Below are 22,400 nucleotides of genomic sequence, written 5' to 3'. Positions count from 1 at the left end.
ACATGTTTCTCCCTGACTTTGCTTTTCTGTCTAGTTTCCCATTTCAGACAAGGTTCGCCAAATGCATGAAATGCAAAGGAAAGAGGAATTGCATTCAACCTGGGCAAAAGTGCTAGAGAAGGTGAGCATTTCTCCTTTTCTCCTTCTGGGTCAGAGGAGGAAAACAACCCTGCTGGCTCTGGGCTCTGCGCCACAGCAGTGTGAGTGGGTGGGAGGACCTGGTCCTTGCCCTCTAGGGCCTGAGAAACCCCCCATGTTCTCTCCATAGCCCGACAAGCATACTAGTAACTTTCCTCCCTTAAAGCGTTCCCTGGAGGAGAGAGAATTCTGCGTTCCCTTGCCCAAGCTCCCTCCTTCTGCAGGGCAGGTGATGTTAAGCATGACCTGAAAATCTCAAAGAAATTAGGCATTGGGAAGCTTCCAAGCACGGAGTTGGTTGGGGTGAGACTTGAGAGCATCCTCTCAAGAGACAGAGGCAAAATCTCCTTCCCTGTAAGACACTTGAGAATCCACTGGATTCCCCTCAGAACAACTCTTTTTTTTCCAGACCATTGACAGAAATGCCATATTTGTCATCGACAATGCCCATTTCATTGACCCCGCCTCCTGGAGTATCATGGCACCTCTGCTCTGGAACATCTCTGTCTTCATGGTCATGAGCTTATGTCCCGGCTTTGCAAGAACCGAGAGCTTTCACAAAGCCACAGCAAACAACCTGATGTCCCATAAAATCATCTGCTTTCAACTAGAGAAGCTGAAACCTTCAGCTGTGGTGCAGAAGCTCTGCCAGGACCTTGGAGTGGTCAGCATCCCTAGGGCTTTAGTGAGGTAAGTTGGAGCAGGGGAGCTCCCTGGACACGAAGCATAGGAGCTGCCAACCCTTTGCTGTTTCACAAGGAGGAAGGGAGGAAGACCCCCAAGGCCAAGCATATCTGGGGTGTGAAAAGGGCTTGGTCTAAGTGGCCAGGCTGTGTGGCAGATTCCCTGGGGCAGAGGTCTGCCCTGCTGCCAGAGAGCACCTAAGCTCCTGAGGAGAGGAAAGGCAGGGCTTGCTGCTCTGTGCTTTGGGCACTGTCTGCAAGTCTTTCCCCAGGGACTTCAGCAAAGGCTGGAGGTTCAGGGGGGCCAAAAACCACATGCCAGCAGGAGGACCTCCCTTTCAGAAGTGAGGTGTAGCTGTGACAAAGATGCTGGCTCCCCAGCTATGCCTGAGTGGCTTGCTACCCACCTCAACTGTTTTTCCTTTTAGGGTGGCGAGTCACTGGAACATGTTGTCCAAAGATGTGGTGAATGCTCCACCCCTGGGAGGGTTCAAGGTCGGGTTGGACAGAGCCTTGGGCGACATGGTCTAGTGTGAGGTGTCCTTGCCCATGGGAGGGGGTTGGAACTAGATGATCCTAAGGTCCTTTCCAAACCAACCCATTCTATGATTCTACTTCTCTTGTGCTGATCACTGCTGGATCTGTTCCTGCCCAGGTTCCTGGTCCAAAGAAGCTTGGGGATCCCGTATTACTTGGAGGAGCTGGTGCACTTCCTTCGTTGCAACGACATGCTCTTGTTCCGCACCAAGAAGTGGGGTGAAAAAGCAGAGGACAGCTGGGAGAACCTGAACAGTAAGAACCTTTGCCACTGACTAATGAGTTGCTGTGTTGCATTCCCTACAGCACAAACTTGCCCCTTCATTGCCCCATGGATTAGGGGCAGAGTAAGATCTTGCAGCAGATCATGCAGAACTTGGCCTGGCAGAGGCACGGGCTTCTGTGTGCCTTGTTGTCAGGACAGCCAAAGCAGTGGCTCACAAGTTGTGGCTTGGAGGGGCCTCAGTTCTTGGGGCTAAACCTCAGGGGAAATGGTTCTGGACCACGTAGGTTGTGGTCGTGAGACGTTCTCATGAGCACAGAACTTATGTTGGCCAAATGCTAGCTTAACTGAGAACAAACTCCAGCTTGAGGTGAGGGCCAGGAGCGGGAAACTTCCAGTGAAAACTATTTTGCTCTGCTTAGAGAGCATGTTCAGCACCCGCAGGTCAGTGCACCTGTACTGTGTGGTGTGAAGGGGCCTTGGACTATTTCAGGTGAACTTGGAAACATTTTCAGGCTGCAGGTCACTTTGCAAATTGCCTCATTCCTTCTCTCTTGCTCCACCTAGCTTTTGCAGTCTTGGAGTCATCCCTCACAGCAAGCTCAAGGTCCAGAGCAGGGGCTGCGGCCATGATCTGCATTGTAAGGCCAGGCGTGAACCTGGACAGCACCATGCTGCCCAGTAACTTGAAAGGTGAGGGGCAGAGAGCCACTCTGCTGGCTCTTGGCTGTGCCGCAGGGGCTGGAGGGAGGCTGGGCATCACTGTGCTGCAGAGTCACCCTCTCAGCTTTGGGGCTGTCCTTGGAAAAGGTGGCTCTGCTCCAACCAGCAACAGTCCTGGCATTGTGGGCAACCATTTTTCCTTCCTGTGTGTGGAGCAGCTTGAGCCTGCTGGTTGCTTTCCAGCAGCAGGTAGAAGAGGAAAAGTTGTTGATGCAACACTAAAATGACTCCCTTTTCTCACAGAAGCAAATCTTCTAATGGGACAAAAATTTGACTTGCCTCTGACTCACCTTTGAACACAGCTTCTATCTTGCTACTTTCTTTTTGAGTTCCCCAGCTAACAGTGGTTTCATGGCATGTTGTGGTGGTTTAAGCCCAGCCACGCATCTCACACTGTCACTCCCCCCCACCCCCCCACCCCCCCTCCCGGAGGGATGGGGAGGAGAATGGAAAGAATGTAACTCCAATGGGTTGAGATAAGAACAGTTCAGTAACTAAGGTATAACACAAACCACTACTGCTACCACCAATAATAATAATGATAAGGGAAATAACAAGGGAAGAGAATACAACCGCTCACCACCTGCCAACCGATACCCAGTCCGACCAAGCAGTGATCTAACCCTTCCTGGTAACTGCCCCCAGTTTACATCCTGGGCATGATGTGCTGTGGTATGGAATACCTCTTTGGCTAGTCTGGGTCAGCTGTCCTGTCTCTGCTTCCTCCTGGCTTCCCCTCCTCCCTGGCAGAGCATGAGACTCAGAAGATCCTTGGTCAGACTAAACATTACTTAGCAACAACTAAAAACATCGGTGTTACAAGCGTTGTTCCGAGGCTAAAGTCAAAAACACAGCAGTGCACCAGCTACTAAGAAGGAGAAAAATGGCTGCTACTGCTGAACCCAAGACACACGTAATTAAAAAAAATAAACCACTTTCCTGTGGATTTTCATGGAAGTTCACCTGTAGCCAGGGGAACTGTCAATGACTGTTGAATGTCCCTCCTGTCTGTCAGTAGCCATTTGTATGAACCTTGAAGAAACATTCCTGCTCTTAAGTTGTTTTGCCCAAAGCAACCCAAGAAGAAAAGTCAAAGAAAAGAAGAGTAAGGTCTGGCTGAGTTGAGACAACCTTTCTCGGGAGCTCTGAGTTCACCTCTGAGGTGGTGAAAGTTGTCTGTTCCCTGCTTGCAGGGCTGGCAAAAACCTAGTCCAGGTTTGGCAGGGCACATTGTGGGACGCATGTACCTGCTGGATCCTGCCCTATCCCAGTGGGGGAGTGTGTCTGTTGAGTGTCTCACTTTTTCCCAGGCCCTGTGAACTGCAAATCCAGTAGGAGCGGAGCCATTGTGCAGACACCTGTCCTGGGCTGCAATTGCCCAGAAGTGGCCAGTGTAGGGCCAAAGCCTATCCTGTTCATGCGTCGAATCTTTGCAGTGCCTCCAGCCTCAGTGTGGGGAAGAGGTAGGACTGAGACGTGTGGCTTCTCCTTGACAGAGATTGTGCTGGCTCAGCTGGACGAGATCACCCCACTGGAGCAGACTGTTTTGAAGTTTGCAGCCATCATCGGGCCGGTGTTCACTACCCAGCTGCTGTCATACATTCTTCCGATTAGAATGAGGCACAAGATGACTACCTTGTTGGACAGTCTAGTGAGTGACAACATCCTCAAGTGGACGGAGAGCACTGAGGAGCCAGAAGACGTCCAAGATCCTAGCAAGGAGCCAGCCACCCCTCCGCAGGCAGAGATTGGTAAGTGGTAGCAGTGGGGTGGACAAGGAGCTCCCAGATGGGCTCCTAAGGGCGTGGCGTGATTCCCTTCCTGTGAGGGCTGGCATGGCTGTTGGGGATGGGTTTGTCAAAGCTGTTACAAGTCAGTCTGAAAGCACACTAGGTTTGCACTGGAGGGAAGTTCCCACCAGCTGTCCCAAATGCCTCTGCTCCCCTGAATCCAAGTGCTGCTCGTAGCGCAGGCATGGGACGAGTGGAATCCCTGACATCCTCTCCCAGCCACCTGCAGCATCCAGACAAAAGATGCCCTCCAGAATGGCCCAGGGTCTTCAGCAAGCTTTTATTGGGCTTTGATTACCCTGTGATGCAGGGTTCCTGCTCAGGAGGCTGGTGGCTGCCATGCCAAGAGCGGGGAGAAAGTGCTGGCTGGGGCTTGCTTTGGCTGGCAACAACATCCCCAGCTCCTGCCTGGACCAGTGCAGCTGAGAACTGCATCCCCAAGGCTGTGCTAGCATCAGCCCTTTCACCCCATGCTGCAGGGCTTGGCGTGCAGCAGCACTGTTGCTATTCAGGATGTGCACCGAGGCATGACTGGCTCCCCATCTGGCCACAGCTTGGGCTCATACAAAGGCCCTTTGCCTTGCAGGTGTGGAGACCTCCCCCCCAAGCAAGCAGAGTGTGGGGTGTCCATTTGGTGTGCTGATGTTCCATAAGCCGCTGCTGCGGGAGGCTGCCTACGAGCTGTGGGTCCAGAAACAGCGGGTCACCCTGCACTCCAAGTGTGCTGCCTTCCTGGAGCGGTATGCACACAAATGCCAGAGCTGCGGCCAAGGGGACTTTATTGTCTTCCACCGCTTCGCTGTCAGCAGCACCCAGGACAAAGGGAGCTGTAAGGACTTTGATGATGGGGATGACCCACACACCTGGAAGGCCTTGGTGCTGGCTGGAAAACAGCTGAAGAAGGAGAGGTTTTACATCTCTGCAGGTATGCTGTGCACCATGCTCTGTAATTTGGGCCCTCCGGGAGCCCAGGGATTGGTGCTGGGGGTCGAGTGGGAGTAGATCTGCTAGGAACGAGCCCAGCAGGAGTGGACACCCACTGCAGACTTTCCTCAGTGTGTTAGCACCTTGCAAGGATCCTTGCAGGCCTACTGGGAGAGGGAGAGCAACTCTTATCCCAGGATACATGTGGGAGGTGTCCCTGGTTTTCTTTCAAGGTATTACAGATACTCAGGAGGAGCAGGAGCAGCAGCAGCAGCAAGCTTTTGTGGAAGAGGATTTTGGGTGAGCAGACAAGGTTCTGATTCTTTTTGAAGCGAGTGAGTTCAGGGTGTGCAGAGGAGACAAAGAAAATGCTGGCTTTTGGCTGTCAGCTGTGACTCTAGCTTAGCGAAGAGGCTTTCCGTGGGGTGGGAGCTGAGAGGAGATGGCTGTGGAGATGAGTGAGTGCTTAAGGACGCCCACGGCTCAGTGTCAAAGAAGCCCTCGCTTTCCAGTTCCTGCAGAGTAGTACTGCAAAATCTACAGGGAAAAAGCCACCACAAGGGCTCAGGTGGTTTGCCTGTGGGAGGTGACAGAAAGCCTAGCTTCTTCCTTACTCCCTCCTCCCAAAGGACTTGTATGACTAGTACCTGTCTGTGGCTTCCTGCTCTGCTTTGCACAAAGGGCTTTTGATGTTGTCTCTGGGAAGGAAGACCACTCTAGATGATACCCTTGTATTCTTTGCTCTCTTCTTCCCCTGGGCACTGTCCTCTGGGTAGTGCGACTGACAGAGAGGACAACAATGCGCTCTCATGTGACTGCAAAGGCATCGTGGAGTCAGTGCTTGTGCCATTGGTTCACCACTACACAACACTGGGCAATGCTGCCAGAGCCTTTTACTATCTTCTGGAGACTGCAGCTGCCTACCTGCATGTCTCCAACTACTACATGGTGAGTCGCCCTGCTTGCAGTGTGTCCTGCCTGGCTCTGGGAAGGACAAGTTTGCGTTGCACTAGGACACGACTTTGTGGGTCCTTGGAAGGAAGATGTTGAGCTCTGAGCCTCACTTCTTCCTTTGGTTTGCCTCTTGTGTGGGAAGAGGCATTGGGTGCTGTGCCCTTAGCATGAGGGGCATTAGCAGGGAGGAGGCCTGAACGATCAGTGGTGCCTGTGCTCTGAGGCACACAGTCAAAAACATGACTGTTTGTGCAGGTATCACCAGGGGAAGAAACAGACCCTCTGAAGACAGATGCCAGAGGCAATGGGGGAGGACAAGGGTAGCCATGGGCTCTGCACTAATCTCACCTGCTCTCCGTGTGCTTTCACAAAGGCCCTCAGGAAGCTGAGCGAAGCAGATATCCTGAGGAACTCTCTAAAGAGTAAAGCGAATGTGATATCCCGCTTTGAAGATGCCACCTTCTTCAGCCTCAAAGGGGAGGTAAAGGCGCGGTCTGGAGGGATCTCCTGAGTGATGGAGCTGGATGCCTTCCCCAGATGCAGTGGACAGGAGAGCTCTGGCTTCTCTGGCCACTGGCAGATCCCTGCAGTCTCTTGGGCATCTAGTCCACATTGCGATGTTTCCCTTTTCCTGTGCAGGTCTGCTATGGTGTGGGACGCACAGAGCTGGCAAAGAAAATGATCAGAAAGGCTTTGAGCCTGCTTGGAAGGCCATTTCCCCGGAACCGCGCTGAAGACTTTGTCAGGTCGCAGGTTGAAAAATTGCAGTGTGCCGCTTATGTTGCCAGAAGAGCATCTTCCCTTCCACAGAAGGCCCAGTAAGAAACACGACCAAGAACCCGGGGGAGAAAGAGTTATTTCCTACCTGGTCACAGGCATATGGGCACAGACCTGACGAGGCTTGAGGCCACACAGAGCAATGTGAGGGTAGAACAGGGAACGATAAAGTTCCTCTCTCCCTCCCTCCCTCTGAGGCCCTTGGAACAAAGCATACCTTAGGGTATCAAAGCAGCTTGCAGCCAGGGATGTGTCTGCTGGCACGAGTTGTGGCAGTGGATTGGTGCTGGCTGGGAAGAGAGAGCTGTACTGAAAAGGGGTGGGGGGGCTGGAGGCAGGACCAGGGCATGGAGAAGGAGCAGTAAGAGGAGCTTGGCCCCCCTGGTGCTGTCAGGCCAACATCCTCTCTAGCGGCCAGCTTCCCACTGTGGTACTTGTTGTTTGCCCCTTTCCCTTCTGGCAGCTCCCCCTCCATCAGCTCTATTTCCTCCAAGGAAGTGTAACGGTCTTGTCTGGCACCCGTTTTGCCCCCTGGCCCTGTCTGACCCAGCTCATAGGCTCTAGCCTGTAGAGCTAAAGCCTCTGGGCCTAGCAGTTTCTCTTGCTTGGCAGGAAGAAGAAGCTCGCCTGGCTGCTGCGGCAGAGCCGCTGTCTTTCCTTACTGGAGCACCTCTTCAGGCTGGAGGGCACTTCTGCTGGATGGAGGCTGTCCTGCCTGGCAGCGCGCATGAGGGCCAGCACAGACAGGGCAGTGGACTTGTATCTGTCAGCAGCCTGCACGAGCTATGATGCTGGCTTGGAAATGATCATATAGTTCATTACCACCATCTATCTTACATTTGGAGAAAGACGGTACTCTCCAAATATTTGTAGTACCGTAAGAAGCAATACATACAAATTATTAAATATTCATGTGTCCCTTCGCATTCAGATTAAATCCTTTTATTGTTACAGGATCTGTAAATATCTCCCAGGACACAGAAGGGAAAGGACAGGAGAAGCAGGCAGTTACTTGGGAGTATTTGCTGGGCTTGGTTGGTTTTTGTTGCATCCCTAATGAAGAGTCCATCCCCAGCATCCCTATAGCCCCCGTTCAGATACTGGAAGGCTGCTATGAGGTCTCCACGCAGCCTTCTCTTCTCCAGGCTGAACAGCCCCAACTTTCTCAGCCTGTCTTCATACGGGAGGTGCTCCAGTCCCCTGATCATCCTCGTGGCCCTCCTCTGGACTTGTTCCAACATTTCCATGTCCTTTTTATGTTGAGGACACCGGAACTGCACACAATACTCCAAGTGAGGACTCATGAGAGCAGAGTAGAGGGGCAGGATCCCCTCCTTTGACCTGCTGGTCATGTTCCTTTTGAGCATTTGGTCAATGAGAAACTGAACCTGAGCCGGCTTCAGTGTGCGCTCACAGCCCAGAAAGCAAACCATATCCTGGGCTGCATCAAAAGGAGCAGGACAGAGAAGGGAAAGGACAGGAGAAGTAGGCATTTATTTGGGAGTATTTGCTGGGCTTGGTTGGTTTTTGTTGGGTTTTTGTTGTTTTTTTTTCCATTTTACTTATTGTTTAAATTGATTTTAAAATTATCTACCTCTTTTCGCAAGGATTTTCCAGCCAAGTGCAGTCATTTTAAAAGAGCTTTTAAAATCCTGTTGCATTATAGAAGTCTATTATATAAAAGCATGTATTAGTTTTCACTTAATACTATGAATACTATCTTCAGCCCAGTGGTCTCATCTAAACAAATCCAGTGGCTCCCTGGATTAAATCCTTTGCAAGCATTCAATATCATCCAAGTCTTAACAAGTTAGAAGAGCCATGAGGTGGAAGTTCACACCTGGAGGCAGGGAAATGAGCAACTTCCAGTACTTTTTACCGGCAGTGGTAGTCACCTGATGGTAAAAAGGGTCCTCAGACTGACAGGTACAGCTTCACTGACATGTCCATCTGGTGTATACACTGTACATTTCCCATCCTCAGTCCAAGTGAAGTGTCTCACCTCACCCACGTGTTACTGGTACAGCCCAGATGCCCTACGGCCTTCCTTGGAACTTCTTGAACGTGTGCATTTGTTGATCTCCTTCGCTCCAGAGTCAGTGGAGCACTGCTAGTGCTGCCGCTGTGCGGCCTCTTGCAGGGCTGGGAGAGTCCTGGGGGCCGGGGCCTTCTCTTTGGGGTCAGCAGGACCCTGCGGAGGGCGGCTGCAGCGGGATCTGCCGGTTCCAGGGCACAGGGTGCACTGACCCCCCCTTGTGACGTCGCGTGTGGCGAGGCCAGCCTGGCTCGTGCCTGGGGTCCTGCTGCGCACGCTGCGAGGTCTGCAGGGTCGAGCGAGGCTTCTCCTGTTGCTCTGGGTGCTCTGGGGCTGCTGTCAGCACCACTCGCTGCCCATCCCAGAGCCATCACCAGTGTTTGCCTGGCCCTGCCCGGCTCAGGTAGACGCAGCGCATGACATGTGGAGAAACATTAAAAAAGCAGCAGAAAATCAAGGTGATGTAAACCTGCCCCAAAATCTGAATGCTACATATCCCGTCCGTCACGAGGCGAAGCGACGGGAAGGAAAATGGCGCTCCCGCGAGAACCGGGCGGAGGCAGCGGCGGCGGCTTTCCTCCGGCCGAGGGGCTGCGCCTGGTGGCGGCGGGACAAGAAGCTGCAGAGCACGGGCGTGCCGCCTCCACCTCCGCGTTGCGGGAAGGAACAAGGATGTCAGAACTGGAAAGAGGATGTTGATAAGAAAGATCAGGTACACCTTTTGCCCGATGTCGTAAACGTAACCGCAAGGCAGACACAGAGGTGCTTGGCTAATTGCTTGGAAGCGTATAAATGTCGTGTAATCCTTGTAATAAGCAATCCAGCTTGTACTCTACCTCTGGGTCCGTGCCTTCCATCCTCACAGTCAGGAGCACAGGCAAGCTGTTTGGTGCATTTAGACTGCTGCGAGGGGCCAGCTCCACCGCCTTGAGCACTGAACCTCGCCTGGAGCCCCAGCCACTTGCGGCTTTCCGCCCCGCTGCGGATGGGCTGGGGTGCGAGGGCCATGAGACTCCAACCGAGCACTTGGCTGGCCCCAGCAGCACCTGTACAAGTTACCGGCTGAGCCAGGCCTTGGGCGATGTGGCCTTTCCCCTGGCCATGAGCTGAGGTCCTTTCTTCTGGAGAAGCTGTGGCTCCCCCATCGCTGGCAGTGCTCAAGGCCAGGCTCGTCAGGGCTTGGAGCAACCTGCTCTAGTGGAAGGTGACCCTGCCCGTGGCAGGGGGTTGGGACTGGATGAGCTTTAAGGTCGCTTGTAACCCAAACCAGTCTGGGATACTATGATTCTGTGACATGAAGAGCAAAAGCTGCGTGCTCACTGTGCTCAGGGCTGTGGTTTCAGCTCCTGGAGGAGCTTACCAGAGCCACCTTCCTTTGCCAGGTACAGTGGGAGCACGTGTCAGTGGCTGAGGGTGGGAGTCCCAGTGTGATATCCAGCCCAGCCACATCCAGTCCTCTGCAGCTGGGCAGGGATCCTGGTAAGAGAGCCACGCTCATACCAGCCTTGGGCTCTGGGGCGTCGAGAGAGCTGCCTCTCCAAAGGACGGGTAGTCTCGTTGCCGGAAGGGTGCTGGTCCATGCCGCTGGCAGCTTTATGGCCACTTACAGGTGGTTTCATTTCCAGCCGCAGCAAAACTTGAGGGTAACTTCAGGACAACAAGCCTCCTGAGCGAGATGTAAAATGGAAAAGTTGAATCTGAGATGGTATTTCCGCCCCCTGGAGTGGTCTGAGGGGATGCCCCGGGGCTGAGGTGCAGAAAGAAGGTGGAAACAACGGAAAGGCTGTCCCGGACGAGAGAGGGGTTGAGGTGATGGGGGCTCCTGAGGGAAACACTGCTCCCAGATTTCCAGGAGCCTGCAGGTCTACATTAGCTCCAAATGAGAGGGGTTTCCCGTAACGAAAATGCTGCTCCCAGCCCTGTAGGTGGCTGCAGAGGTTCAGAGCTGCGGTGTGGGGAGGGTGCCTCTCCCTGAGGAGAGTGTGTGGGGCTGTGGAAGTGGGTGGAAAGGGCTGTGTGTGAAATAAAGGTTTTGGGAACCTGTGGAACAGTGGAAGGGGAAGGTTTGAGTGGGAGACGGTGGCGTGGGGTGGTTTTGGGGAGGTTTGAGTGGGAGACGGTGGCGTGGGGTGGTTTTGGGGGTAACTGGGGAAGGGGCTTGAAACCTGGGTTTGAGGGAAAGACAAAGCGGATGGAAGAGCTGACCTGAACAAACAGCTTCAGGGAAGCTTCAAGCACAGCATGACTGGCCTTGCCTCTTCCCTGTGCATTTTGCAGGCTGCAGTTACCTTGATTATTGATAGAGTTCCATTTTTCCCACATGAAGGGTGAATATTGCTTCCCCAGACAGCTGTTACCTCGCAGTAGCCGGTAAAACACCAAGAAAGTATGTTCAGAGGAAGGAATGGGTGGGTCTTGTGGCTCAGCAGGATCCCCTTTAGCACCCAAGCTATTTTCATACCTTTGGGGTTCCCCCCCCCCCCCCCTCCCCCCCGCCTTGCTCTCTCCCCCTTCAACTTCCCCAGTTTGTTTCTTTATGATTTTTAAGGAAATTACTTAGGTTCGGTTTAGGGCATTCCTCCATCCCGGTTTGAGTGTTAGCCCGTTCCATCATCCTTCACTGTAATAACCGTATTTCGTGGTTTAAGCTGAGCCTGTAACCCAGAACCACACAGCCGCTCGCTCTTTCCTCTCCCTTCTTCCTCCCCCTGCTTCCCCTGAGCTCACCTGGTTTTGTCAAAGTTCATTCCTTGTTGGGATGATGGTCGGAGGGAAGTCAGGGTCAGTTGATGGTGACGTGAGGAGAGTTCTGCTGCTGCTGCTGGCTTTTCCCATGACTTTATTCTCCACTGATGATCATGACAGCACATTTCTTCTTTTCAAAGCCCAGAGTGGTGGGGATGGGCATCCAGCTGATGGGCTATAAAAGTGTTATATACCAGGCAACAGCATATAATTGAGTTCATTGGCTGTTTTCCCCCCAGACTGAATCTCCTTGAGGTACACACGGGAATTCCCCATCTTCCCCCATCACCCACCAAGTATATCCGGGTCCCTGAGCAAAAGCAGTCCCACGAGTGGGTCTGCCTTTACCTGAAGCAGGAATAACCCAGACCGTCTTCTCCAGCAAATTCTTCATGTGCACCACAGGAACTTTATCCCCTTCTACAGTATGTGAAAGTTCTGACTGGGCTGGGCCAGCCCTGTTGGCAGATCCTCTGGTGTTGACCAACCAGGTGGCCTTTGGTAAGTGTGTATCCCAATGCTTGAAAGTCCCACCACCCATTCCTCTCAGTGTAGTTTTTAACATCGTACCGTTCGATTTCCCAGAGGCTGGTGCATGGTAGGGGATGTGATATACCCACTCAATGCCATGCTCTTTGGCCCAAGCGTCTATAAGGTTATTCCAGAAATGAGTCCCATTGTCTGACTCAGTTCTCTGTGGGGTGCTGTGTCACCACAAAATCTGTTTCTCAAGGCCCAGGATAGTGTTCCGGGCAGTGGCGTGGGGCACGGCGTGTGTCTCCAGCCATCCGGTGGTTGCTTCCACCACGGTAAGCACATGGTGCTTGCCTTGGCGGGTTGGTGGGAGTGTGATACAATCAATCTGCCAGGCCTCCCCATATTTGTACTTCAGCCATCGTCCTCCATACCAAAGAGGCTTTAACCGCTTGGCTTGCTTAACTGCAGCACGTTTCACACTCATGAGTAACCTTGGCAATAGTGTCCATTGTTAAGTTCACCCCTTGATCACGAGCCCATCTGTATGTTACATCTCTGCCTTGATGGCATGAGGTGTCTTAGCAACAGCTAAAAACACCGGTGTGTTACCGCATTATTCTCAGACTAAAGTCAAAAACACACCACTGCACCAGCTAGTAAGAAGGATGAAAATGACTGCTACTGCTGAACCCAGCACACCATACTGATGAAGAGTCTCATTTGTCGGTTTTATGTGCGTGGTCTGGCTGTTGGGTGCCACTGGGATCCTGGCAAAGTGATCTGGGAGAAGCGGGAAGGAAAATATCCATGTCTGTGTGGTCTTAATAGTAATCAATCAGTGCACTGCGTGATATGCCTGCACTTTCTTGCTTCAGCAGGCGGCTTTAACCTCATTTAGGTCAGTGTGAATGTATCCTGGAGGGGTCATTTCCCAGATTTTCCCCCTCTGAAAGCTGGAAGATTTTGTCTTAGGGGGGATTTTTAACCTGAGAAGCAGTGAGACTAAACTGGATTGATTTAAGTGCTCTGGGACAGAGCAAAACAGAAAATAATGCAAGGCATCGCTGCAGAGTTGATTACTTCTTGTGTAAGAGCCACTGCTTGGGGTTCATCTCCTTCTCCCCTCTGCATTAAACAGCTCTGAGCCCTGATGTTTTTTCGGCACTGGACCAGCTCGACCTTGGTGGGGTTCCAGCAGTGAAGATGAGTGGCATTGGTTGGTGTTGGCTGTGGTTGGAGAGAGAAACGCCCCCAAATGGACCCCAGTAACGTCCCCCCAGGTACAAAGGGCATGTGCCAGCCACTCTGTGGCTCTCAACAAGGTCCCGGCCTGGCCTCTCACGCAGGAATGACTCTTCCTGGTCAATCCTATGAAACATGCCTAATGATTGCATTTGATCCTGCCTACCCCTGCCTGTGTCTGGCAGCGTCAGACCTGCAGCAGAACAGACCCTCAATGCAGGGAACGTGTAGCACAGGCAAGCCTGCTCCTCCACTCCTGGGGTTATCCCAGCTTTACTACGTTATTTTTCATGAGGATTCAAGAATTAACTGGGGAAATGAACTGGTGGCACCTTGTAAGCGGCGAGGAGAATCAGACAGGCCAACCCAATATGGGTGATAAGCAACTTCTACCTTATTTGTGACGCAGTTCACACATATATAGGAGTGGTATTCAGCCACTCCTTCTTGGCGCAACAGTATTGGTTAGCCCCCCCACAGCTTCCTCCACATTGTCCTCCCAGGTCCGGTCTCCGACCACCTGTGGGGGCCACCCCCTGCCTTGCTTGCACAGTCCTCCAGAACTCTATGGTCCTGCTCTTAGAGTCATTCTGCAACAATTCCCCCCTTTTTCTTTGTGCAAGCAAGGCATTATGGGTTATTCTGTTCACCTGTTTTATCACACAACTATAAACAAGTCTAATAGCTACGATGATTAACCTAATCATGATACATAAGTGCAATACTTTTAAACAGCAGTGTCTGACTCAACCTGTAATGCCCCGTGAAGACAACCATCTAGTTATTCTTAGGATATTGCTCATTTACTATTGCTGGGTAAGCTGAGCCAGGGTTCTCAGCTGTGCGTGCATCGAATTAACATAATCAGAGAGACTCATACAACACATTCCATCAGACTCTTCACATCCATGTCCCTGTTCCAACAACAAAAGGTTCTGCAGTGTTGCATGTCTTACAGAGTCAACATTAAAACAAATCGGGAATTGCCTTCGATGTAGAATTGTCTGCTTAGCAACTCAGCAACCCAGTCTGCTTAGTTGAGCTGAAGCACTTACAGTGATTTGGCATATTATGATTGGATACATGTTTTGAAGACCCTTAGTGACTAACATATAATTGCTTAAACACAGCTGTGAGAACTCAACCTTGAAAGCTTGCCAACAGTCCACAGTTCTCATTAACTTGGTGAATTCCAGCCTCTTATCTTGCTTGCTTAAGCTTCTTCGGGCCTCCCATGGCCTTGCTGTATCTTTCAGGACTATTCAAAGTTTATGTACCACTTATGCATTCTCCTGTGAGAACACCGTCTCCACATCTTCCCCCTTTATGTTTTATATATGGTTTGGGTGGCTCTACTTGAGCAGGGGATCCGGGCTAGATTATATTTCCAACATACGCCAACTAGAGGCTGCCTGGGCCTGCCCCTTTTTTCTGCTGTATGGCTCTCTGATAACAGGCTGTATAGCTCTCTGATCCTTCACATCAAGGTCTGGCATGGCATGTGTGCCCACCGCTCCACGCCTGCTGGGTTGCAGCCAACAGCGGAGCTAAAGGTTCTTCTTGGTGGCAAACACAGAAGCCAACCCAGTCTTGCCCTTGATTGTGGTAGCAGGCATTTGGTCAGCCTCAGTCCTTGCACCTTGTTGTCAATGCACAGTTTCACCTGCTTCATCCAGTAACAAGTTGCTACTACAGCAAGGCACACACACATTTACATTAGCAGAGTAACTGTTACAGGGTGCAGCAGCATGTTGAAGATGCTGATGGCAGTGAGGGACTAGCCAAAGAAATTTCTTACCAGTGGAATTCTCCCCCCCTCTTAAATTTGTTCCATCACCTGCTTTATAACACTACCATTGTATTAAAATTTTTCTAGCTTTTGCCTTAGCATTTTCTAGCAGCTACTGCAAATTTCCATACTCTAACATCTCTTTTACAAGTGACAAATCTATACAGTACAAGGTGCAGTTTCTTATTAGCACCTAGCTAGTAAATACAGGTGGTTTTATACACAAAATCACAACCTCTAATAATAGCTATTTTACAAGCACACATATTCAGGATGTTACTTTTCAGTTGCCCCCAAGTGATGTTTTGCAGTTATTTGTTCTTTCTCTTCCTCTATCTCATTCTGCTTGGGGTAATCACGGTCAGCTCCTGTAGCTGAGGCATCAGGTTTATCCATTCGTCTGTCCAGCTCATGGCAAGGCTTGACAAACTTTGCAGGCAGTCACCATGGACCTGTAGGCAGGAGGACACCAATATACCCCCTCCCCCAGGTTATCAGTTCTTCAGTTCTTGAGAAGTAGACGGGTTAAACAGGTTAAGTGCAGCATCATTACTCTCTCTCCCTCCCCCCCTCTTTTTAAGTCCCTGCAAAAGCCATCATTACTCCCACTACAGTCCCACGTACAGAACGTGGCACAAGGACCCTGTGGAGACTAACAGCAAACCAGCTCCGAGAAGCATCACTGCAGTGCGAGGTGGCAGGCTCAACCTTAGCGGGCGTCCCCGCAGAGGCTCTGCCTCCCCCACATCGTATGAGGCTTGGGCTTTTATACTGACCAAAATGCACACTCATTCCGACACAGGTGGCCAGCCTGTGCTGGAAGAAGTGGCCAGCAGTATCTACAGAGGTCTCCAAGGGTTGATAGAAACCTGGACATACTTATATTTACCAACTTCTAGTACATGAGTATCACAGAGAAACTGTATGGGCTCCCCCTGTCAGTTGCAAGAAAAAATCATAACATATATAGCTTGAGTATAAGAGGATTGTAACGCATACGTGGTCACTGTTTGTCAGGCCTCCTTAACTATTTTGAGATCAAGAGCTTCCCACTCTTTAGCCCCCTGCTGTGTAGTAAACACAGGATATGCAAAGATGCCCATTGCAGAAAATTCCCCGGTAATGTTCACCTCTTTGATTATCCATTGTTACAACTGAGCGTCTCCAGGGCCAGTAAGTCTGAGCAGACCCACCCGGGAGACGAAGAGTCAGGGTCTGGAAGCAGAGGATATAAATCTGGCTCGGATTCAGGGGATTCGGGGGCTGATCCTGCGCCGAACTCGGGGTCTCCGTTGCTCGCAGCTGTGTCTTTCTTATCAGATGTATCTCGTTCGGTATGTAGCCATCTGCAGACCTGGCTCCTCCGTGACTGAGTTAAAAATTTTTTCACTCTAGGGCATAGTGGGTTGGAGAGGCTCGCGGTTCCTTTAAATCTCCCGCTCGCGCATGATCCCTATTTTCTACTGCGTGCTTCAAAGTGGCGCCGCAATCGATCCGGCGCCGAGGCACCGCCCTCTTTCTTTCGGATTCCTCGGCATTTATCATACGTATACCTTCTAATATACTTTCTCTGTCCTTTTCAAAGTCCCTACTTTCGGAACTGGGGTGGTGGGGGAGCAGGGGGTTGCACCTCCTCCGCGGCACCTTCTGATGGAAGGGGAGAAAAGGAAGGGGGTGGGGGTGGGGGGTGGGGGGAAACCCTGTGCTCCCGCGAGTTGGGGGGGGGAACGAGTTGTAATCTTCCCCCGGTTTCAACCGACCGGGGACGTCTGTTCCTAGTTTCTCCGTTGCTACCGCGGCAGTTTTCTTTTCTGCCTTGTATCTTTTTATACAGTTCATTACTTCCCTCCGTGGTTTACCGAGTTTCTTTGCCTTTTTATAATCATTAAGCACTGAGTCAAATAGTTCATCACCAAACTTTCGCCACTCACTCTCCTCAAATATTGTATTAGGATCTGCAAAAAAAATCCCTTAGCCTTCCCTAGCCGCTAGACCTGCTAGCTGCTTTAGAGTCTCAGGCTCAATTCCCCGCTTTATAAAAAGCACTGTAAAAAGTTCAGGGCTCAGTTCCCCGCTCTTATAAAAAGCACTGTAATAAGTCCAGGGCTACCTCTCGGTCCATTTTCATGGCCAGCCTTTTCCAGATCATCTTCTTCTGGGTCGTCCTGTAACCTCGGTCTCCGGATCGGCCTCCCGACGCAGCAGTGTCTGGTTCGCCCCAGCGGCGGATTCCTTTCGGTTAGTCCGAGCACCCGGGTCCGTCACGCCACCGCAGCAGCATTGCCCGCGCTTCCCGGCCACTGCCGCCGGCGCCGCTCACTCGCCGTTCCGGGTCCCCGTCGAGCGGGGCCGTGTATCCGGGTCCCCGTTAAACCGGGGCCCTGTATCCGGGTCCCCGCTAGTCAGGGCCCTGTATCCGGGTCCCCGTCGACCGGGGCCCTGTATCTGGGTCCCCGCTAGTCGGGGCCCTGTATCCCGGGTCCCCGCTAGTCGGAGCCCTGTAATCCGGGTCCCCAGCGACCAGGGCCCTGTAGTCTGCGTCCCTGTTCGGGCGCCATTTGTAAGCGGCGAGGAAAAGCAGACACGCTAACCCAATATGGGTGATAAGCAGCTTCTGCTTTATTTGTGACGCAGTTCACATATATATAGGAGTGGTATTCAGCCACTCCTTCTTGGCACAACAGTATTGGTTAGCCCCCCCACAGCTTCCTCCACATTCTCCTCCCAGGTCCGATCTCCGGCCACCTGTGGGGGCCACCCCCTGCCTTGCTTGCACAGTCCTCCAGAACTCTATGGTCCTGCTCTTAGAGTCATTCTGCTACAGCACCTAAAGACTAGATTTTATGGGGAGGAAAAAAAATATTAACGTAGGGACAGCATCTGCAACCAATGGGATTCACCTTCTTCTACCCCATAAATATTAATTTTGGCATTTTGAGCCTGTGTCGTGGAGCCAACATCATGGAGCCCCTTGAGAGGCAGGAGGGAAGTCTGCACTGGAGATGTGTCATGGTTTCAACCCAGCCGGCAGCTAAGGACCACGGGGCCACTTGCTCACCCCTGTTCTGTTCCCCTGGGTCAGCTGTCCTGTCTCTGCTTCCTCCTGGCTTCCCCTCCTCCCTGGCAGAGCATGAGACTCAGAAAGTCCTTGGTCAGACTAAACATTACTTAGCAACAACTAAAAACATCGGTGTTATCAGCGTCGTTCCGAGGCTAAAGTCAAAAACACAGCACTGCACCAGCTACTAAGAAGGAGAAAAATGACGGCTACTGCTGGACCCAGGACAGTAAGGAAACATTTTTCCTTGCTACCTGCAAGTGTAAACTCAACATCCCCAAGCTTTCATACACATAGCCCTTTACAAAATCTTAACTACTTCCATTGCCAGATAACATGCCCACCATTTTGGAGTCTGTCCTGGACTTCTGGGTGGCCCACTGCATGCTGCCTGGTGCTCTTCAGATACAGCCCAGCAAGGGTTCCCAGTCCCTCTCCCCCTCCTGTCTCCAGACCAGAGAGCACTGTCCCTTCCCTTTGCTGCAGCAGCAAGGGAGCACTGGAAAAAGAAGCGGGCAAGACTACTGGGAAAACGGTGACAAGCTATTCCGCTGTCGGGAAGGAGCAGTGCTCTCAAACAGCTGTGTGTGCAAGGCACTGCAGCAGGTCTGCATGTGCCTCCCTTGGGTGCTGTCCCCAAGCAATGGGGTGGTGCTGGCCACCTCCAGCCAGTGGCCCAGTGTCAAGGAGGAAGCCTCGGCCACGGGGCAGCAGTTCCAAAGGTGATGACCCGCAGAGAATGTCACTGTCAGCTCATTGTGATGTGTGCGGAGAGCTGACAGGGAAGCAAAGACCTACTGAGGAGGCCACTGCCAGTGACTGTGGCCACCCTGTGGGCAGAGGGACAGTTGCCCCACATGCAGGCACCTCACATGGCGCACTGGGGTCATATTTCTTCTCCCAGCTGGGCACAGCAGATGATCCTGAGGTACCCCGGACACCACAGGGTGCAGATGGCGTCTTCTTCCTGGGAGAGGAAACGTTGCAGCTCAGAGCTGGACAAAGCAGCAGCTTTTCTCCCCAGCCTTGTTTCTAGCGACTACCTCGGGACCAGCTTTCAGGCAGTCCACGGAGTGCTGCTCTTTGCAGATATTTCAGGTAGGGTGCGCAGGGAGGAGCAACTGTGACATCGAGGAACGTGAGCCATTCTGGCACACACCAGGCCCTTTGGAGCCCTGCCCCTGCTGCTGATAGTGAGTGGCCATAATGAATGCTGAGAGGTCTTCTGCTGGGATTCCCAAAAAGGATGGGCTATCATGGGTGGTTAAGCACTGCTGCAACCCACACTGTGTTGGGGCATGGGAAGGTGCCGGGCTGGGCACCCCGGCTGGCCAGTGTGGAACTGGCTGCCAGGTCCTTTGGTCCCCAGGGCATTCATTTCCTGATTTCTGGGTGTCTCTGTTACAGATTTCACCTCTTTGACAGAGCACTGTATCTGGAAGGGTGGTTCACAGAGAGGCACTGATGAGTTGGCGGAAGACCTCAATCACTACCTGTGTGACGTTTTGGAGGGTAAGAGCCATGCTGCAGGACTGCCTGGCGGCAGGCCATAGGGCTGCTCATGGAATGGGGAGGCTGGTATCCTGGGCAACCTAGTCCTGCTTCCTTGGAAGGGCTGGGACTTTCTGTGGCCTGGAGGAACAGTGAGAACGGCCAGGCTCTCCTGGCAAGTCAGGACAAGTGCAGGTCCTTTCTGCTCCCCACTGTGGCCAAGGAGGCACCCACTTTCTCAGCAGCCACCTCTGTGCTTCTGATGGGAACACCCAGCTCCATGGTGCCTGGGGGCCCAGAGCAGGCTGAGAGCACCAAGCAAGTGCCAGCGCACAAGTGACCTGGACATGCTGGCACTGGCGTTGTGTGGGAAAGACAGGGAGAGACAGAGACCCTTCCAAGCCCATTTTCTCAGGGGATGTCTTGACCCTTCTGAGCTGATTATGAGCACATTCTGGACACCCCTTTGGCAGCATTTGTAAAGAAAAGCAGAAGAGGCCTCGAAGAGGATGAAGGGTCTAGAGCATCTCTCCTACAAGGAAAGGCTGGGGGAACTGGGCCTGTTTAGCCTAGGGAAGAGAAGGCTTCAGGGGGGATCTTACAGTAATGTGTCTAAAACTTCAAGGGAGGGAGCAGATTAGACAGAGCTAGGCTCTTTCCAGTGGTGCTCATTGTCAGGACCAGAGGCCATGCCATGGGCACGCACTGAAGCACAGCAGTTTCCCTCTGTAAGTTGGGAAACACTTTTTGGCTGTGAGAGGTGACTGACTGATTGCCAGGGAGCTTGAGAAATCTTCCTCTTTTGGCTCTTCCAAAGCCATCTAGCCAGCGTCCTGGGCAGCTGGCTCTGCCCCGCTTGAGAGCAGGGTTGGACCAGATGGACCCCAGAGGTTCCTTCCAGCCTCCACCATTCTGAAAATTAGGTGGCAGCTTGAGGCCATGCCTCTGTGCCTTCTGTGCAGGTACCAGGGCTGCAGCCCCTGGGAGCCTGGGAGGCAGGCCAGGGTGGTGCTTTTCCTAAGCTGTGCCGGATAGTGCACCATCGCCTGGGTGCTCCGCTCTGAGCACGGGGGCTTCCTTTGTGGATTATGGAAGAAGGTGTCCACATGACTCTTCCTTTCCTTCCCTCTGTCTCCAGACATGCTGACTCTTGGAGGTGACATCTTGAAGTTTGCTGGTACGTACTTAGGATGATGATGCCCATGGGTATTAATCTGCAGCACGGGACTGCTGTGGCAGCTCTGCTGTCCTCCTTCAGAGGCTCTGTGCAGCACCTTGAGCCATCTTCCTGGCCACTCTCATACGCCTTTGCAGCGCCCTTTCTCCAGGCTTCTCTTCCCACCCTGGGCCTGCAGTTTGGCTTCGGCAAGGGTGGTGGCTCCCCTCCCTCTGCCTCAGCTTGCAGGGCTCTGTGCTGGGGGTGAGGGCAGAGGCAGCACTGAGAGGAGGAGACCTACTAGAAGGTGAAGCCGAAGGCATTTATTGGAGTGCTGGTGAGGGACGGGGGGACGGGGGAATGGAGGGACGGGCTGGTGACAGCACAGCTCAGGCTGCCAGGCCGCAAGAGGAGGAGGAGTCCCAGCGAGTCCAGAGGTCCTCCAGAGGCCTATGGCCTCCCACAAGTCCATCTTTTTCAGCACGTCATCTGGTTTCTGCTGTCCCTGCCATGGAGCGTAGGTCAGGGAGAGTCAGGTCTCAGCAGAGCCTTGACGTTCCCTTGCTTTCCCCAGGGGATGCTGTGCTGCTGCTGTGGAGAGCAAGACCCAGTGAGATGGCCAAGACCATCAGCCTTGTGGTGCACTGTAGCTGGCAGATCCAGAAGAAGTACCGGAGGCATGACATGCTCGTGGGTCAGAAATTCCGACTTAAGATAGGTACAAGTGCTGTGCCAGGTGCAGATCTGTGGCACTCTCCTGTGCTTCACACTGGCAGGGAATGCGGGGATCCCCGCCTGGGGCTAGCGCCAAAGGAAAGCATCTCCTGCAAGCATTCAAGGGGCCACCTGTAGTTGGACACCAGACCACTGGGTTTGTGTGCGTTCACAGTTAGAATTAAACCTGGCAAGGGATCTGAAAGATAACAGGAAGAGCTTCTATAGGTATGTAGCAAATAAAAAGACAGACTAGGGCAACATGGGCCCTCTCCAGAAGCTATCAGGAGAACTGGCTACCCTGGATTTGGAGAAGGCTGAGGTTCTTAATGACTTCTTTGCCTCAGCCGTCACTGGCAAATGCTCTGAGCACACCACCCAAGTCCTGGAAGGCAGATGCAGGGACTGTGAGAATGAAGACCTTCGGCCCACTGTAGGAGGGGATCTGGTTCAAGATCATCCTAAGAACCTGAATGTGCACAAACCCATGGGAACTGATGCAGTCCATCTGCGGTTCCTGAAGGAGCTGGTGAATGAAGTTGCAACTGTCCATCATATTTGAAAAATCATGGCAGTCATGTCAAGTCCCTGACGACTGGAAAAAGGGAAATATAACCCCCATTTTCAAGAAGGGGAAAATGGATGACCCAGGGAACTACAGACCAGTCAGTCTCACCTCTGTGCCTGGCAAAATCTTGGAGCAGATTCTCCTGGAAGGCATGCTAAGGCACATGAAAAACAACAAGGTGCTGGGTGACAGCCAGCATGGCTTCACTAAGGGGAAATCCTGCCTGACCAATTTGGCGGCCTTTTGGGTGACATGGTCTAGTGCGAGATGGCAGTGGGGTTGGATCTAGGTGATCTTAAGGTCCTTTCCAGCCCTCACTGTTCTATGGTTTTATGATTCTGTGAAGCTCAAAGGAAGAGCAGGTGTCAGGTTGAAT

The 22,400-nt window shown here is 52.4% G+C and overlaps 2 protein-coding genes across 2 annotated transcripts in view; both read left to right on the top strand.

Annotated features, from left to right (window-relative positions):
- The window catches only part of LOC133274867 (adenylate cyclase type 10-like), a 19,087-nt gene extending 11,524 nt beyond the window's left edge, over positions 1-7,563 (top strand). Inside the window, exons 16-26 of the mRNA XM_061464436.1 lie at positions 35-121; positions 548-828; positions 1,477-1,613; positions 2,149-2,274; positions 3,801-4,055; positions 4,681-5,019; positions 5,252-5,318; positions 5,795-5,966; positions 6,346-6,453; positions 6,612-6,790; positions 7,362-7,563. Coding sequence (XP_061320420.1) covers positions 35-121; positions 548-828; positions 1,477-1,613; positions 2,149-2,274; positions 3,801-4,055; positions 4,681-5,019; positions 5,252-5,318; positions 5,795-5,966; positions 6,346-6,453; positions 6,612-6,790; positions 7,362-7,563 — 1,953 coding nt within the window. The remainder of the gene's footprint in view (positions 1-34; positions 122-547; positions 829-1,476; positions 1,614-2,148; positions 2,275-3,800; positions 4,056-4,680; positions 5,020-5,251; positions 5,319-5,794; positions 5,967-6,345; positions 6,454-6,611; positions 6,791-7,361) is intronic.
- Positions 7,564-9,315: 1,752 nt separating this feature from the next.
- Positions 9,316-22,400, top strand: part of LOC133274866 (adenylate cyclase type 10-like) — a 28,205-nt gene continuing 15,120 nt past the window's right edge. The window contains exons 1-6 of the mRNA XM_061464421.1: positions 9,316-9,458; positions 18,737-18,817; positions 19,000-19,193; positions 19,503-19,607; positions 20,725-20,763; positions 21,317-21,460. Of these exons, the coding sequence (XP_061320405.1) occupies positions 9,316-9,458; positions 18,737-18,817; positions 19,000-19,193; positions 19,503-19,607; positions 20,725-20,763; positions 21,317-21,460 (706 nt within the window). The remainder of the gene's footprint in view (positions 9,459-18,736; positions 18,818-18,999; positions 19,194-19,502; positions 19,608-20,724; positions 20,764-21,316; positions 21,461-22,400) is intronic.

Source organism: Pezoporus flaviventris, unplaced genomic scaffold (genome assembly GCF_033815535.1).
Source record: "Pezoporus flaviventris isolate CSIRO_AGI_PZ_B2104156 unplaced genomic scaffold, CSIRO_AGI_Pfla_v1 ptg000002l, whole genome shotgun sequence".
NCBI classification, from domain to species: Eukaryota; Metazoa; Chordata; class Aves; order Psittaciformes; family Psittacidae; genus Pezoporus; species Pezoporus flaviventris.
This window is presented reverse-complemented; position numbering and strand designations above follow the sequence as displayed.